The sequence below is a fragment of the Cyprinodon tularosa genome, unplaced genomic scaffold, assembly GCF_016077235.1.
Source record: "Cyprinodon tularosa strain WSP-4 unplaced genomic scaffold, ASM1607723v1 ctg301, whole genome shotgun sequence".
NCBI lineage: Eukaryota > Metazoa > Chordata > Actinopteri > Cyprinodontiformes > Cyprinodontidae > Cyprinodon > Cyprinodon tularosa.
In genome coordinates, this window is record NW_024039010.1 from 846440 (window position 1) to 865542 (window position 19103).

The following is a 19103-nucleotide window of genomic DNA, read 5'->3' on the forward strand; positions in this document are numbered from 1 at the left end:
CTATACAACAGTGTGTTTGCTCATTAAAGCTACGATTCAGATAAAACTGAAACATATAAAACTGAAAACCGAAAAAAGTTTGATGCATATAAAACAAAATGTCCTTTTTTTCTATGTATTTTTGCGATTTTGTTTGAAATCACTGGGATAAAATCCACCATTCTTATTTGTGTCTAACCCCTCCTTCAAGGTCTTCTGGTATTATGGGAAAAAATGGCCACAGTAGAGCAAATTGAAGGGGTTTATGAATAAGATTAGGTTTAACTGGGATGATCGGGAGGATGAGGATTATTGGTAATTATGCAGCTATAAAGTTGCCCATATGTTGTAGTTGCTAATTTGAACAAAGTGTGAAAAAGTTTTGTGTAGAACTTTATCCGCCTTGCAGACAGAACTATGATGAACTTTGGGTGTTAGCGACCTTTGCAACTCAAGTAATAAAAAAATCTGTCCGTATCTGAATGCCAGATTATCAGAATTAATTCAGATGACTTGTCTGATATCCCTGACAAAAAAAACAAAAACAAAAAAGGCATTTAGCTTTCTTTCAAAGCCTCTATAACATTAAATCATTCCGTCAATGCCCATAATTAATTACTAACTGTTTTTTTTTTATCAAACACATACATTTATCAAAAAAAATAAATAAAAGTACCTTTAACTCTCTCGTTTGAGGTTAGAATAGTTTGGCTTCAGTAGATTAAAAGCTATGCTATGACATGAAATGAAAAAAAAAAGTAAAAAAAAAAACAAAATCTGCTTTCTTAAACCTAAAATAATGATGCAGAAGACAAAAAAAAAAAAAAACTTAGGAAACCCCATATAAGAAGAATTCAATAAATAAAAATTGCCTCTGATTGGTTGTTGGTGTGGCTGCCAGTACGTTTAAGATACTATGTCAGTCATCAGTAACAGCCCTTCTCTCCTCCAACAGACTTATGAGTATGTGACACACGCTGACAGGAAAGGAAATGAACTGGCCCCTGCTCTGGACATGAACAAACAGGAGGGGTTGTAGACAAGGGGCCAACAGGGGCCAGTACCCCTGTGAAGCCGTTTCTGGCCCCTGTTCTGAAAACATTATCAATTTCTTGTAATGATATGTGCTAACAGAGGAGACTATGAGTCATTGGTCCCTGAAAAATCTTTAACTCTACAGTTTAACAATTATTTAAAAATGAATATGGCTTCAGTCATATGAGGATGGGATCATAGTTTTCATCTTCTAGATCAGGGCTTCCCAAATGTTGGTTTAGGAGCTCTTCAGGGGTAGGGGGGTTGCAATATGTTTTTTTTTACATTAAATGTGCTGTGATCCCTGAAGTATATGGACAGCCAAAATGTTTCCAAATACATAAATGTGGATATCCAATAAATCAAATAGGTGTAATATTATTTATTTTACCAATATAGCACTTAATTGTAAAATTCAAAATTTATCAAAAATATATTTAAAAAAAATAGTTAGTGATGTACATTGAATAAAATTAAAACTTGATACAAAGTGAAATTTTAATCAAAAATGTCAAATTTCAGTGTATTATGGGGGTCTCCATTTGGTTTCAGTGGTATTTTGGGGTCATGGCTAAAACGTTTAGGAAACCCTGCTCTAGATCAAAAGCCTGCAATGTTGGCTTTGTGGCTCATTTAATATAAGTTTTCAATTTTTTTTTACACCCCTATTAAAAAAAACACTCACCCCACCCTGGCCCCCACTATAAATGTGGTCTTCTGTGAACAAAACATGGAAATCTAACAGGGTTTTTATTTTTAATGTATTTAGTTTAGACCACATGTGCAACATCACACATAAACATCAATTTAGCTTTAACAGAGAAACACTGGGACCTTTTTTTCTTATCCAAAGTGCAGCTACATAATGGATCACGGTCATAATTAAACTCTAGACAATAAAACATTACTGTCTATTTGGTGTCTCTGAATACATATTTGACTACTTTAATGAGTGGACTTTTGAGTGTAAAACCTTGGATTAGCCTACTTCAAATGAGGTCCAGTGAAGTTATAATCATTTCCTTTATCCATGGAAAGACAGATTGCACAGAGTTTTGAGATTTTTACAGAGCACTGGAAGGCTAACAACTAACCCATCAGGAGGCTGTGTTTTCGATAATATAATCGATTAAACCACATATATATTACCAAATAATATTGTGTGGACATACAACTTTGTTACCAATAATGTCACTGTTTTAGGACTTGGGACTTTAATCCCCTCAGCTAAGGTATGCCATCATTTTTCAGTGCCAAGCTTGAACATTGGAGCTAAATTAAAACAATATGTCCAAATGTCCACTCTAACCCCTAAATCCCTCAGTCACTACATTGAGCAGTGACTATATAGTGGACTTTATAGGGATAGATGGTCACTACTTTTCGCTCCCTATTGATCAAATAACTCCACCTTCGCGCAATGTGCCTGCACCATCTTTGTCATTTGTTGCTGCTACAACCAATCCCATAAAGCAATCTGGGATATATCTGCTCTTTTGGTGACCATGGATGATTACTACTTTTCAAAATGCATTGTGGGAAACTTTGAGTCGACTACTTTTTCATCCACTATACATTCGGTCACTCATTTAAAACGGTGTAACCCCACTATAATGCTATATATAGGGATTAGGGCAGACGTTCGGACACAGCCATAGAGTAAAATTGTGGCATCAAGAGGCACTTTTTTGTAGTAATACACCATCTTTCTGTATCGCTGCCAAAGACTGAATTTGTTTTTTTTTTACTTTACCCAGAAACTGTCCAAGATTCCTAAGAGGCATCCAGAACTCAATAAGAAATGGCAATAACAGCTTTTTTTTTTCTTTCTTTTTTTCTTAGCCCTCCTCTGACAGCCTATCTCAATAAAATTATGTAACTGCACGAGCTTTCTGTGTATTTAAAACGGAGAAATTTTATTAGCAGCTTCTTTTCCAATATTTCTAAGCACCAAGACAACAGCCACAGCAATCTTCCCTATGTGGAGGCGTCATAGAAAGCTGCAGTTTTGGAAACGGACCAATCTCTACCAAGGACAAATCTCCATAATTTTCAGATTTTTTTTCAGAAAGTAAAATATACTAAGCTGCTGACCTTGCTTCGCTCCAAGGATCTCTGTTCTATTCACTCAGAGTGATACAACATAGTTCTGCTTCCTGTAAGGAAACAACAATTATCACTGATAATAACTTCACAGAACCTCAATAAAACAAAGCCAGTTTGCACGTAATAAAAGTGCAGGTGGGTGATCATAAGTTTTTTTCTTCTGATACTTTAAGCTGTCACACAGGAACTGACACACGTTAACATTATTGCACTGAGCTACAGAGAGGCAAGCTGTGGAGGGGCGGTGTCATCCAGCGATGTCAGCACCCTGGACAGCTCCTCAAGCAGCCTCATTGAGAATGAATCAGTTTCACAGAGCTTTACTGTAATGATTCATTAAGACTCTGTTCACTGGGTGAACTCCGACTCATGTTGGACAAACTGGCCATTAGAGATTTGACTTTGTGAGCGTAATAGTTCCTGAGGTTAACGGACGGAACCTCTTTTAAACCATCGTCGAAGTCGCAGCTTCTCATTGCGATTTCGAGCTGCTTTTGTCTTTTGTAGAAAAGGGAAAACTTGTTGAAAATGAGCGTGATTGGAAGCACAACAACTAAGATCCCGGCCAGGATGCAGGCTGAGGCGGTTAATTTGCCCGCTATAGATACGGGCACCACATCTCCGTAGCCCACGGTGGTCATGCTGACGGTGGCCCACCACCAACAGGAGGGGATCGTGGAGAGATCCTCGCTGTCTTCTTTCTCCACCGTGTAGGCCATCACGGAGAAAAACGACACACCTACAGCCAGGTAGAGAAGCAACAGGCCTACTTCCTTGCAGCTGTTTCTGAGGGTGGCCCCCAGGGAGCGCAGCCCGGTGGAGTGTCGGGCCAACTTCAGGATGCGAAATATTCGCATGAGCCTCAGAACTTGCGCCACCCGCCCCAGGTTCGCCAGCGCGGGGGGTGCTCTCCGCCACCAGGTTGATGAGGAGCGTCAGATAAAAAGGAAGTATTGACACCAAGTCTATGACGTTGAGCGGATGATCGAAGAAGCGCAGGAGATCTGGAGCCACTACGAACCGGGCCACCAGCTCCAGAGTGAACCAGCCGATACCAAAATGCTCCACTGTCTCAAACCGTGGGTCCTCCGTGGGCTCGCCCTTGCTGTCCATAACGCTGAACTCGCTCATGCTGTTCATACACATAGTGGCAATAGAGCCCAGCACCACCAGGATGGAAAGGATGCTGATGATACGACTGGCCACAGAGTAACCGGGGTTATCCAGCATCAACCAGACGCGCCTCCGTGCGCTCCCTAACAGCTGCTTGTCAAACTTGGTGGCGTCGTTATAAAACTCCAACAGATCATCGAAGGAGGAAGTGGTGCTCCCATCATCGCTCCTGTCCTCCCAGTTCCCCCTGTCCTGGTCCATTTTCCTGCAGTGGTAGGCGCTGCTACAGCAGGAATCGATGAAGAACTCGTTGATGCCCCAGTATTCGATCTCCTGGCTGAAGGAGAAGATGCATAACTCGGCCATGACGTGAAGGCGCCCCGTGTTGTAGAAATTCAGCACATAGGGAAAGAGAGTGGGGTTCCTGTCGAAGTAAAACTCCTTCTCCGCATCGTCGTAGTCGTCGCACAGCTCCAGGATGGACTCTTTGGACTGGCACTGGAGGAGACGCGCCAGCCTGGTCTCGGGGAAACGGGAGAGCGTGTCCGACTGGAGACGCTTCTTGAAGCCGCCCACGTTGATGCGAATGCCAGCGTTGTCGTCCACCCGAGACCCACCGGCCGTGTCCCCAAGGACCTGACCTGTCATGTCTATAAAGGACGGGGGACGCACGCATACCAGGCGCGCGGCGCACAGAGATAAAAGGATGGAAGGAGGAGACAGAAAGGAGGAGAGTGAAAGACCAAATCATATTTTAAAAAAACGGACAGAAGGAGACGCACGATCACAGACAGGGAGAGAGGAGAAGTTATTTCAACTGCACACAATGAGAAATGATTAATTATTTACATTCTAGATACGAAATGAATTGCTTTCCCCTAGTCTGGTTCAATAAATAAAGAAGAGTTATTATACGGCATTTTAAACAAAGGCAGATGGAGACAACTTACTTTAACGTTTGATCAGTTCTCCGATTTCTCCATAAAAGTCCTCATTTTTAGTGATGGCTCATCGCAGTTAGAGGGCAACCTCTGGACCGACAGTAAACGAAAAGCTGCAAACATTTTCAGCTTCTATTAAAATAGGATGAGACTAAACCAGAGGAAGACGATCCGATATGAGAAAGAAATTTGCCTCCAGACAGAGAACAATATCTGCTCCTTTAAGTATCTAAAAGCCACCGAAGGCTTGCTGCAGCTGTCTGTCCTTACATCCTTCATTCATGAGGGGTTTGCAGCGCCTCCAGCTACAGGTAGGCTATATTTATTTCAGTAAATTCAAGGAAGGCAGAGGGACTGATACGCCCTGACAGTCGCCTCTGTTTGAGCAGGGGGAATTCCTCTCTGTGTTTCTCTCTTGCTCTTCTTTCTATCTGTTGCTGCGCAGCAACACGTAGCTCACTCTCTTACTCTCCTCTGCACCGCCCTCCCGATGTGATCTCAACATCATGGTGCTGAAGGCGTAGCTCAGCCTGTGTGCGCAAGGAATCACCAACCAACCCACAGCACAGAGCACCTGCAGTTGGGGAGCCCTCCAAAGGTCACAAGCGGGGGAAAAAAACGCTTTTAAAGTCTCTCTTAAAACTTTTTAGATCTTAATGAGCCCTAACTATATAAAAACAGCCCTCTTATTTACAAAAAAAAAAAATAAATAAATAAATAAAATCAGATATCTGTTGGATCTGTTTAGTTTATGCACTCTGGTCATTTTAGGCATTATTGCCCCTCATTTAACGTAGTTACTTGGTTCTCCTTATCTGTTCATTTACTCCTTTGTAACAATCAATCATCTAGCTGTCTTTAACATATTGTTTGAGGAATGTAGGAATAAAGAGCCCAGGCAGAGGGGAGTGGCAGCCATTGCATAGGGCTTGGAATCCTGATGTTGTGAGTTCAGAACCCACTCCCACAGACTGCCACTTTGGGTCTCTGAGCAAGACCCTTAACCCCTGGGTGCTGCACAGTGGCAGCCTACTGCTCCCCAAGGAGATGGGGTAAATGCAGAGAATTAATTTCTCCATTGTGAGATCATTAAACTTCCATTTATTATTTAGCATCCTCTCTGCAAAGCTCATCACACATAACAAATCAAAGAGACATATAATAGTATGTCATCTGTTTTCCAGTTCGGTAAAGCAAGCCAGCAGAATCTAACAGATACTGCATGATAGTTTAACCAGTGCTAACATGTTTTTAGCTGTTGTTCAGAAAACTATGTTAGGATTAATTTGATTAAAGGTGTATGAACCTGTTAAACAGTTCTTCTGTTAGGATAAAAAGTCCTCTTCATTATGTATGTACCCAAGATTTTGGAATTAAATAAAAGTGACGATCTTGATCTAAGAATAAAGTGTAATATTTTGATATGCCTCAGTCATGGATGTCTCAATGATGATGCGATTTGATGGGGAAGACTGGGCGTATAAAAAGTTTCTTTAATTTTGATTTGGGGCCGACTTCATGGAGATAACCAGTTGATAAGTGGTGCCATTTCTAACCCTGCTCTGTCAAAATCTGTTGTCATGTCTTATGGTTACTTAATATACATTATGAAGTGTTATATAAAGAGTTTGTCCCAAGTGATCTCTTCTCATTAAAGGATCAGGAAGAGAAAACCTAAAAAGGTGTAAACAGAGCTTTCCTTTAGACAACTTATATTTCTATAAGGTTTAAAACACTAATAAGATGTTATTTTTATGTGTTTCCTTTAATGCTCCTTACATTTAATTGCTACAAGATGACCAAAGAGCCCTTTAAATGATTCCCCTTGTGTCTGCTAGCTAATAGCTAAATTTTTCAATAAACCAAACCGTTAAAAGGGTTCCTACCTTGTTTATTCCATCAAGCACAAAAATAGAAAGTTAGCTGCATATTTCCACTCATAAAAGGGAATCTGGTCGGACAAATATGCTGATTTATATTATTCGAGACCTTCTACATAAGACAAAGGCTTTGCTCCTAGGATTTAGTCGTTGTTTCATTGAAATTTACCAATAATATCACCAAACTGAATAGTATATAAGAATAACAGAGCAAGCCTATGTAACCCGGTTACATCACCTGAAATGGCCGCACAATGACCTCTAATCCTCCTTGGAAAGGTCTGAGCCTCTAGTTTCCAATGATACTGGGGATTAGGGGCTATGATCTGGCTAAAAATGAATACCTGCTCTTGTATTACTCCCAGAGTCACATGCCAAATTTTATTTGTTTACACAGCTATATAAAAAAAAAGTATTTGTGAAAAACGATTGGCCATTTTTATAAATAGATAAACATCAGCAGGTATCAGTTGGGCCCTGTACCGGGCCTGCCTGGCTTAAGGGGTTAAGAATCAATTATCCAAATGGTTATTGATTTTTTGAATAGGGAAATCGTTTGATAAAATATTATCTAACTAAATACTGTTTTGGTAAACTTTTTGCATTATGAACTGGTACCTGTATTTTGTTTTGTTTACCTTTTCACCATTGCCAAGGAGGTTATGTTTTTAGTTGAGTTTGTGTGTTTGTCTGTCTGTTTGCACAGGATAATTCAAAAAGGTATGAACAGATTTTAATTAAAGTTTTTACCAAAGGTGTACCTCAGTCCAAGAAACGATCCATTCAATTTTGGTGATGATTCACATCATAATCAGGATGAAGGGATTTTTTAAAGGATTCTTTAACTTTATTTTCGGAACCAGCAGTTCCTCCCTAAACCAGAATGTGGCAGCAGTGATTACTGACAGCTTCAGAATTGGACAAAAAAATAAAATAAAATAAAATAAAAAAAATAAAATACAAGTATTAGACTGAAGTCAAAGACACACAGGAAAGGCGAGCTACTTGTTGCTCAAAGTCTTGATCTGGTGATCAAACAAGAAAGCAGAATGAATGAAGAAGGTGAGAACAGAACATACACCAGAGGCTGCAGACACACGCTTTGCCTTATTTATAAACTTATGAAAGGATTTTAAGGAAACTGTTACCAAAGGCGAACCTCATTCAAAGAAAAGATTCATTAACATTTGGTAATGATCCAGATCAGGTTCTAGTTTAAACTTTAGGTGTAAGTCACAATTTGGATGAAAATTTGCTGTTTGGTGGAGGTCTGTGTTCCCCAAGTACTTTTCTAGTTTGCCATGTGTACCTAGTAGTTAATTAGTTTAGTTTAGTTTGAGTCTATTGTTTTTAAAGGAAAAGTCTGGTCAGCAAGGAATAATCAATAGATCATTATTTATACTTAAAACTAATATGTTTGCAATGATTTAATGAATTTAGTGTTAATCAGTAAAAAAATAAAAACAATAATTTTCGTCGCAATCTCTGAGTCCAGGAACGGCCATTTTTGCCCAAATATCGTAACACCTCACTCCTGACATCTTCCGGCAGTAACATCACTTTGTGGTAAGGCTAGCGCCATTCTCCCGGCTTTACAACATGTTACAACTTGTACATTTTATCCACATCATTTTCAATGATAATGCTCGACCTCATGTGGCAAAAGGTTGCTGGCAGTACCTGCAGGATTATTGAGTTATTTTTGTTCCATTATTGTTGCAAGCAAAGAACATGTTTTTTCGATGAAAATTAAAGAAAAAAAAATCTAAATATGGAACTTTGAAACAAATCTTAACTAAATAGGTTTTTGGCTTTTGATGTCTTATTTGTCTACTGAAGAAAGTTGTTACCATCATGGGCTGGACCTCTCAGGTCTGCCTCTTGTTAACGACCCTGGTTGTTTCATTGGCAGGATCCCCAGGTGCATTTATAGAGAAGAGAGTGTTCTGTAAGAGAATCTCAGGATCAGGCGCGCTGGAAGCTGTTTCTAGCGAGGGGGGCTGATGGCTGGGTTGGAAAACACGTGACGTCATTATGTTGAGGGCTGTGGCTGACGTTTTTAACATAATATTGTAGGCCTACATTTGTCGCCAAAAACTGCCATTTAAAATGTATCGGAACAAAGCATGAACATTTTAAACTTTATTTCTTCTCTTTTAATCATTCAAAACAAACAACAGCTCCCAATCAACAGGATCAGGAATACTTGAATGAAACATGGCCTAAATATAGCCTAAACTGAGCATTGAACGTCTTGAAAGTCCATTCGACTATGGATATGGGGAATGATTTAATATCTGAATCAAAAAACACACACACAAAAATTTTTTTACTAATTTCCTATTTTATCACTAAATAGCTTAATACAGACATAATATTTAGTGATATGCAGCCTTATTCTAGCGTAGACTTCTTCAGCCACAGGACTAAGACGAATAGGCACATAAATAACGCTAAATGCGGCAGTATAGGGGAATTAAAACCATTTCCAACCTCAAATTAGTCAGAAATACGTTTCTGCTGCCTATTGCTAGCCATGCCTAAACGATTGTGAGGTGGCGGAAGCTTCCGGGGGAGTAGCCTATTTTTTTATGAAATATTAAAATAATGAATCATTAGTTTATATCTGATACACAGCCCATCATTTTAATCCCATATCCAACACAGTCTTTTAAAAAATAAATACATAAATAATTTCATGTTTTTAAGTACAATATTATGTTACTCCACAGCCCCCCACCATGGGGGGCTGATGCTATGACGAGGGAGGCTGAAGCCCCTGCAGCACCCCCCTTCCCGTGCCAATGTTCAGGATCTCGTCTTTGCTTTGGCTGAAAAATCAGCTGGGCTGCTGCCATCCACATCTCCATTGGCTCCACATGATGTCAGAAAAATTAGAGCTTTTTTATACTTACTGCATTTCTACCACAGGTTTGGATTTTAGCTGTAGTTCAAAGCTCTTTATTTGCGCTCTGAAATTTAATGCTAGATGTTTTGATGTCTGTTTTAGATCATCAAGCAAATAATACCCATTCAGTCTTTTATTTCTAATCAATTAGGTTACTTCATCTTTATTATTTCATCTATGTGGGATGGTGGACCAGTACTCCCAAAAAAGGAAACTGTCCTTTAGCATAATTCTTCCAAATTCATGCTTTATAGGAGGTCCGGTGTTGTTAGGTGAAAAATACTTCTCTTTTTGTATGTCATTGTAGTAAAAAGTCTCAGTTTATGTCTCTTCTAACACAAAGTGGAAATGAACCCAATCAACTAGAAAACACAGAAAGACAAGAATAAAAAGTATAACTGAAAACTCAAAAACAAAACTTAAACAGAACCAAAAAATGCAGAGTCATGGCAGTAATCAGATTTTCTAACTTCCCTTTGGTCACATGGGTGAAAATGGGTGACCCCCTTTGATATTTCAAATGGAGTCATTATTTTGGAACAGGCAAGAAAATAGTAATTATCCATTAACTATGCAAACCAGGCTGGAGCATACATCTTTTTTGAATAACTCTTCCAATTCTGATAAAAGCCCCAAAATGTGTCATATTATTAAGCACGATTGAGCAGTGAGGAGTTTCTTTGCTTTGACATGATGTTGTTCTCGTCTCTAACGAGCATAAGGCTTTAAGGCACCCTTCATTAAATGAGCAGTTAGAGCGTCTAAAGAAAATGTACATTTGCAAACCATTATCGTCCAACCCAAATGTGAAATTGTAATAAAGCCTTCAGCACTCCTTCTACCCTTTTCTCTCTAATCTAAATGGTGTCATTTACCCATTTTCTTTAACTCTTCAGGCCTTTGTTTCATTTGAGCATACATTAAGAGTCATTGGAAGCAATTTCTACTTACTGTACCGCATTACAAGGCTTGTTTTAGAGATATAACTACAGGCTGCTCTGGAAGAATTGAAGATATTTGTCTTCCACAGTTTTACTCTCAGGCAGCAGTTTATTAATATTTCATCAAGTTTTCATTAATTCTCTGAACAATTGTAAGTTAAAGGGAGCTTATAAATGGCCCTAATAGATCGAAAGGTGTGCAGCAGCAACCATTTTTCCTCCTAGTTTTCAGTTCGATTATTTTTTATCACGATTGAGGGACGGTTTAACTGAGCGCCTGTGAACTATCTTCAACACTCACACCCTATTCATTTGTATGGGAATATTATATAAATTTCCATTATGTCAGTCATCTTGTTCTTATTCTGTTCATTGGCTTCCGGAATGCCTTTTCTAAACTGTTTCAATGGTTTTCAGGTGTCGGCATTTAGGAATCAAGTGGAAATTACTGTCTGTGATTTACATTCTGGGTAAAACTCATCCTTCATGGAACTTATCTAAATCAGGTGAAAATAATTGGAGCCTCTTTGCTCTGGCAGGCAGCATAGGAGCTAAATGGTATCTCTAATGACACACTAACGCACCTCCTCAGATGTCATTAGTGTGGGTGAAGAAGCTAGAAAATGTTATCAAGACTTTCTCCTGGATTAACTGGGGGTGGGGGTAAAAGACGTGCGCTAACAGGCTACAGTGTTGACTTTCTGCACCTTATGGAAGGATGTTGCTTTTGATTCAATCTTCTCCCACATCTTTGAGATTAGTTTTCCTCTTTGCAGGGGAGGAGGTATTCATCGTTGCTTTTCCCTCAAGAATCTATTGGACTGCTGGCAGCTTCAGCAGTTGTTGCTGTTCCAGGATGTCTTTTATCTTTATTTTGTCCTAGTGCACTTGCTTTACATCATCCAAATTAACAAGAGTAATTGTCCGCTTACAGGGCTCAAATTTGGCAAAAACGCTGCCATACCTTGGATGAGTTATGGTTAAATTTTGTATAAGTTGTGAGCATGCTGAAGTACGCTGGCACACGTCGACATACGGTAACCAAGCTGGCATACGCTGATGTATGCTCATACATGGGGGATAAGTTTCAGGTAAGTTATCTGTTGACATACATTAAGTTAAGTTACGTTAAGTGATGGCGTCTAGCTTATCCAAAACCTTTGAGTAACTTGTGGATAACTTATGTGTAACTTATCTCCAACGCATATCAACAAATTTGACGTGTTCCATACGCCGGCTTAACGTGTTTCTAACTTACAGCTACTGTATAATGGTGTATTGGCAGCGTATTGGTATAAAACAGGGTTCACAGGAGGAAACTGTCTGTTCTCCTCCAGACTTCATCCCCATCATAGGGAGAGCATGAAGGTGAGTGTGATGGATCCTCCCTGCGTCAAGCCCACACCCAGCTATCTTCCTAGCAAACATGACGCTGAATGTGCTGCGACTGCAAACCTTCTTTTTTCTTTTTATTTATTCTTTTTTTGGTGGCATGTAGTAAACAGCAGCTAGGTTAATACAGCGGTCAAAGACATCTTTTTATGCAGACCGGCCGCCTCCGTGTGCATTGCTGCCCCCCTCAGGTCACTGGCTTGTGCATTAATTCATGGGCATTACACTGCTGTGGGTTATGCATACCTTAGGCTGTCGTTGGACATACGCTCTGGACTTGTTATGAATGTTCTATGTATACGCCCAAAATTGAAAAAATACATAGAAAGTTTAGTGTATCCCAGCTTTTTAGAAGATTCTGGGATGTCAGGCATACACTGGCTAAATAGGCATGGTGTGACAGGGGCTTAAATATATTTAAAAACCTTTTCCCCATCTTTGCTTGTCTGAGAAACAGGACCACACTGGAAAACAGGCCGATCTCCAACATCTATAAACAAGGGTGTTGATGGAAGCAGCACAGCTGATGTTTCTTTCCAGGATGATGTCACAGCCAAACAGGAACAGACGAGGCAAAGCTACTATGAGAAAAAGCAGAGAGAACAGATAACAGATTCTGCAGAATAGGAGAACAGAGAGAGAATGAAGCAGAATGATGAAATGGGGGTCCCTATGTCCTCCAAAAGTCTAAGCCTATAGCAGCATAACTATAGAGATAGCTCAGGATAACCTGAGCCACTCTAACTATAAGCTTTATCAAAAAGGAAAGTTTTAAGCCTAGCCTTAAAAGTAGACAGGGTGTCTGCCTCACGGACTAAAACTGGTAGTTGGTTCCACAGGAGAGGAGCCTGATAACTAAAAGATCTGCCTCCCATTCTACTTTTAGAAATTTTAGGAACCACTAGTAAACCTGCAGATTGAGAGCGAAGTGCTCTGTTAGGAACCTAAGGACCAATCAGATCTCTGATATCAGATGGAGCTTGGTCATTTAAGGCTTTATATGTGAGAAGGGGGATTTTAAATTCTATTCTTGATTTAACAGGAAGCCAATGAAGAGAAGCCAGGATAGGCGAGATATGATCTCTCTTTTTAATTTTCATTAGAACTCTGGCTGCAGCATTTTGGATCAGCTGAAGGCTTTTAACTACAGTTTGTGGACTTCCTGATAGTAAAGAATTACAATAGTTCAGCCTTGAAGTAACAAATGCATGGACTAGTTTCTCAGCATCACCCCTGGACAGGAGATTTCTAATTTTGCAATGTTCCTCAGATGAAAGAAGGAAATTCTAGAAACCTCTTTGATATGGGATTTAAATGACAGGTCCTGATCAAAAATAACACCAAGATTTTTTACTTTATTATCTGAAATCAGTTTAATCCCATCCAAATGAAGTGACTGGCTAATCAGCTTCTTTTTCAGAGACTCTGGTCCAAAGACTATAACTTCTGTTTTGTCTGCATTCAGAAGCAGAAAGTTAAGAGTCATTCAGGTTTTTATGTCTTCAAGACATGCCTGTAATCTATGTAATGGGTTAGCTTCATCTGGATCTAAAGACAGATATAGCTGGGTATCATCAGCATAACAGTGGAAATTAATCCCATGCTGTCTACGATCACCTTACATTTCAAACATTAAAAATGGAATACAAATATGAATAAATAGAAACAGTAAAGATAAGACAATACATATGAATTACAGTGAGTAAGCAAGTTTAAATAGCTGAATTTGAGCTTGGATCTAAAATGTGGTGGTGAAATGGTGTTACGGAGATCAGGTGGGTGAGCTCCAGGGCGGGGGGGCAGAACAGCTAAAGGCTACGCTCCAACAAAATGGGCCATGAAAACAGTGAGAGGAATGGAGGAAGAGGATCTGATGGTATAAACTAGAAAGATATGGGGGAGTAAAGTTGTGGATAACCTTGAAGTTGAGAAGAAGTATTTTGTAGTTTGTATGATGGTAGATGGGAAGCCAATGCAGCTGCTGGAAAATAGGTGTGATGTGAAAGGATGAGGACGTGCATGTACAGGTAATGATACGAGCAACTGAGTTTCAATTATAAGTATTTTTAATAGTGTTGCACCGATACCGATACCAGTATCGGATGGGGCCCCGATACTGCCCTAAAATGGTGGTATCGGTATTGGCGAGTACCAACAAAAGGGCACCAATACCATTTTGAGAGCCATAAGTTTATACTATTGTCACCCACTCCTGGTAGGCAATAGAAAGTTCTACTGGATTCACTTTGTATTAGATTTTTTCCTGCTTCACAAAGATAGGCAGCAGCTTGACAAAGCCATGATGGCAATTATTTTACATTATTATGGTATCGGCCGATACTGCACAGCCGGGTATCGGGTATCGTATCGGGGCCAAAAAATGGCATCGGCGCAACACTAATTTTTAAGTACCAAAAAGAAGGTAATTACAGTAACCTAGGCAGGAAGTAACCAAGCTATGGACAGGGACAGCAGTGAAGATATTTGAAAGAGAAAGACACAGATGATTTATGTTATGACGGAGGAAGTACGCAGACCAGGTAATGTTAATGACGTAATAGGAAAGAGTGCTATTGAGGCTGACGCAAAGACTCTTGACCTGTAGACAAGAAAAAACTAAAACATTATCCGTGGTTAAGGGAAATTTATGACATTCGTCTGTTGTATGTTTTCTGCCTGACGAGAAGTTCTGTTTTATCAGAATTTTATTTTACAGTATTTGAAAACCAGGATTTTAATTCAATGAGACAGCCAGTGAGGGAGGAAGGTGGGAGTATGGATTTGGGTTTGGTTGAACGATAGAGCGTCATCCACATGGCAATGGAAATCAATACAATGATACTTCTGGAATTAGATGGGAAACAATAGGGGCTCCTGGACAGAGCACGGAGGAACACCTGAGGTAACAGGGACAGGATGGGAGGTTTTAACTGCATGAAGTGGGTACCAGAAGGTATCTACAAAACTAGTTAAGAGGTATATTTCTGATGTCAAACGAGAAAAGTCTGTCCACGAGGATGACGTCTGAAATTGTATCAAAGGTCGCAGTCAAATCAAGCTGAAGGAGAACGGACAGTGTGCCAGAATTAACAGCAAGAAGAAGATCAATTACCTTAAGAAGAACACTATTACCAGACAGTAAGCAGTCAATATTCAGATGTACAGAAATGATACCAGGCAAAGAAAGCTGGTGTAAAGAAATGGGTTTATGACAAATGATTATTTATTTAATAGGAAATGCGGTTTTTCCAAATCTACTATCCTTCTCCCTAAGCCATGACTTAAACATGTTTGACCACTTTTTTGTCTAATTTTAAAAAGAATATCATGATTATCACCTGGAGGAGAGTTCCAGCCTCAAGTGGAGGAGTTCAAGTATCCTGGGGTCCTATTCACAAGTGAGTGGAAAATGGAGTGGGAGATCCTTAGACGCATCGGTGCTGCTGCTGCTAGTGTATAATGTAGACTCTGCTATGGTGAAAAGAGAGTTGAGCAAAAAGGCAAAACTCTCTCTTAACTTGTCAGTCTATGTTCCTACCCTCACCTATAGTCGTTAAATCTCACTCGTGGTCAGAAGAACAAGATCCTGGATAAAAGTGGATAAAATGAGCTTTCTCTGTAAGGAGGCTGGGCTCTCTCTTAGAGAGAGGATGAAGAGCTTGATAATCTGGATGAGGCTTGAAGAAGAGCCGCTTCTCCTCCATATTGAGAGGAGTCAGAGAGGTGTCCCAGGCAAACCCCTTCTCACCTGCCAGGATACACTAGAGGGACTATGTCTCTCGACTGGCTCTAGAACAACTTGGGCTTCCTCCAGAGGAGCTAGAGGAGGTGTCTGGGGAGAGTAAGTCAGGTAGTCTCGGCTGAGACTGCTGCTCCCATGACCCCGCCCTGTATAAGAAGAACACAACAAGCATTTTTTCTGAGAAAGTTGTTTCTTGAGCTGCATTATTATAGGAGGTTGGATGTCGGTTCTTATTGAAGTGTATGTTTTTACGCGGCATTTAAAAACTTAATTGACAAAGAATTGTTTATATTTTATGCAACATGAAAACTGCATTAAACCTAAGGTTTTTAATGTAGAAGAGTGGATTGTGTATTATTACCAAACGCCACACAAAAAATAAGCTGATAAAGTTGAAAATCAAACAGAAAAAAAGTAGTTTTTTTAATGTCAATTATCTTAAAATTAACCTTTTTCTTACAGAGAAAGGGGGGCATTATTTACCCCACACCTGCATAAATCTTTAACAGGAGCTCAGAACTACAACTTCACATATTCGGAAGGATCCCTTACCCCTTTCCAACTGGCCAAAAAAACAGTTTAAATCCACAAACAATCATCTTTTAGTGGCAGTGAGAAGGGCCAACTGACCTGCATTGACCCATGTCAAACGACTCAGCAACAACACGGGCTAAAATCGCCTTCAAATGGCTCGGCACCAGTCTGCATACAGTGGGAACATCAGACTCAGGTCCACCTGCTATTGAACGTGATACCCCTACAGATGGACATTGCAACATCACGGCAGTCACGTCATATATAACAGACCAAAGAAACTCTGCTTGCATTCAATAATCATGGCTCAACACTGATGAGAGAGATTTGGCATTGATGATGACATCATCGGTGCTAACCCAGTGTGATTATGTCACTGGCAGTGGAAGCCACGCAGCTTGCCAGAGGGGGGACTGACACAAAAGTTTGCATGTTCTACGTGAGCATGCATGGGTTCTCTCCTGGTACTCCGGTTTCCTCCCACAGTCCAAAAAAATGACTGTTAGCTTAATCGGCTTCTCTAAATTCTCCTTAGTTGTGAGTATGAATGGTTGTTTGTCCTGTTTGTCTCTGTGTTGCCCTGTGATGGACTGGCGACCAGTCCAGAGTGGACCCAGCCTCTCACCCGTAGCTGGAGATAGGCACCAGCACCCCTTGGGATAAGCGTGATAGAAAATGGATGGATGGATGGATGGATGGATGGATGGATGGATGGATGGATGGATGGATGGATGGATGGATGGATGGATGGATGGATGGATGGATGGATGGATGGATGGATGGATGGATGGATGGATGGATGGGAAGGCAGCTGAATGCCTATTGTTTGAAAAATTCCCATTAACCTGTTAATTTCAGTGGGAAATCAGCTTTAGTGTCTATTTCCTACCAACGTAGCTTTTTTCTAGTTTTATCACATCATGTTAGAATCTTGTTAGATAGTTCTGTTCTAGTTATGCTGTTTTCTTATGTTTCCTGCCTTGCAAGTGTAACCAGCCAAATCTTCTCCACTTGTTAATTCCTTCCAATTGATCTCATAATTCATCCCAACAACAGATGGTTTAAAATGCTGGAGTATATCTGACTGTATAAAACGTACTGTAAACAAGTCTGGAATACTTTTTTTGTCAGCTACCATGAATGAAAGGAAGGAGGTAATGATTATTTCGGGCTGCGGGAACCACAAGCTGTGGAAGAAGAAATGTGCAATCAGAGCCTTTTTCTCTCTCACTGCAACGTCTCCTACATTTCAAACCATAACCATTAACATGCTGTACACTCTATGGCAAGCTTTCACTCACATCTTTTATCTTTTGACGGAGACCTCACTGAAACCACCTCATGAACGGATGCAGGTCCAGATCAGCAGCTTTTTCTTTTCATGGCCTAGCCCCCAACCCCCAAACTGAGGAAAAAGTAGGGTTTTTATACAAACAGACATAATTGGCAAATTGCATGCCTACTGGACTAAATCACTGACTGATTGGATGAGACCACTATGCAAGAAAAAAGGTACAGCTGAAACAATGCACCACTTCCTTTTCACTGTTAAATTACATGCCTAAGCAATCTACATTAACCACATTACTGTATGCATACATTCAATAAAACACATTTCTCATTACATCAACATTACACCTAAAAATAGCATTTTAAATGCATCAAACACTCAGTTTCACCCCATCAGGTAATCAAAGCCTCTGATTGGCTGAATGAGACATAAATTATTCCCCTACCCACAGTTCGTGTTTCCCAGGGGAGGAGAAGTTGTCGGACCAGGAAGTGTGTGTGCGTTTGTGTTTGTGTGCGCAATGTGTGGAAACTGGAGCGGTATGGGATTATGGAGCGATATCGGCGGGTACCTCACCGAACGCTGCGATGGCTGGTCACTCAGGTAAGTACTGAAAGTTTTTGGAGTGTTGGCGTGACAAAGAGCTCTCACATGCGGTTGCCGGCTCTGCGAGTGAAAGTCTCAGATTCGCGTGTGCGCGCTTGTGTATGGAGGTGTGTGCAGGTGTGTGTGACGTTAGCCAGCTACATTGTAGCGTGCTGTTCTGTGGCATTTGTGAAAAGGGAGGGCTGCCTTTTCACATTTCCCCCTTCCTCTGGAGGCTCACCACTTGGGTGGCGAGACAGATAATCCGCCACTGCATTCTGCGTGCCCGCCCGATAGCGGACCTGGAAACTGTATGGCTGCAAGGCCAAAAACCAACGGGTGATGCGGGTATTTGTGTCTTTCATCTGCCCGAGCCACTTCAAGGCCCGGTGGTCAGTCTCTAAAACAAACTGTCGACCCAAGAGATAGTAACGAAAGGAGTCCAGGGCCCATTTCACAGCAAGGCACTCCAATTCAACAGCAGAGTACCTTGTCTCTCTTGGAAAAAGTTTGCGGCTTATGTAAGCCACAGGTCGCTGCTGATCTCCTTCACCTTGAAGGAGCACGGCCCCCAGACCAACACCAGAGGCGTCAGTCTGGACGGTCATCGGCTGCTTGAAGTCTGGACTCTGCAGTACTGGCCCGCTGCAGAGGGC

At 40.6% G+C, this 19103-nt stretch overlaps 1 protein-coding gene across 1 annotated transcript; it reads right to left on the minus strand.

Annotated features, from left to right (window-relative positions):
• Positions 1 to 1745: 1745 nt before the first annotated feature.
• LOC119787793 (potassium voltage-gated channel subfamily S member 2-like) lies at positions 1746 to 5657 on the minus strand. The gene is given in 3 exon segments (XM_038291832.1): positions 1746 to 4022; positions 4024 to 4883; positions 5184 to 5657. Coding segments are annotated over 2 exon segments (1440 nt in total). The 5' UTR covers positions 4882 to 4883; positions 5184 to 5657; the 3' UTR covers positions 1746 to 3440.
• Between the last annotated feature and the right edge of the window lie 13446 nt (positions 5658 to 19103).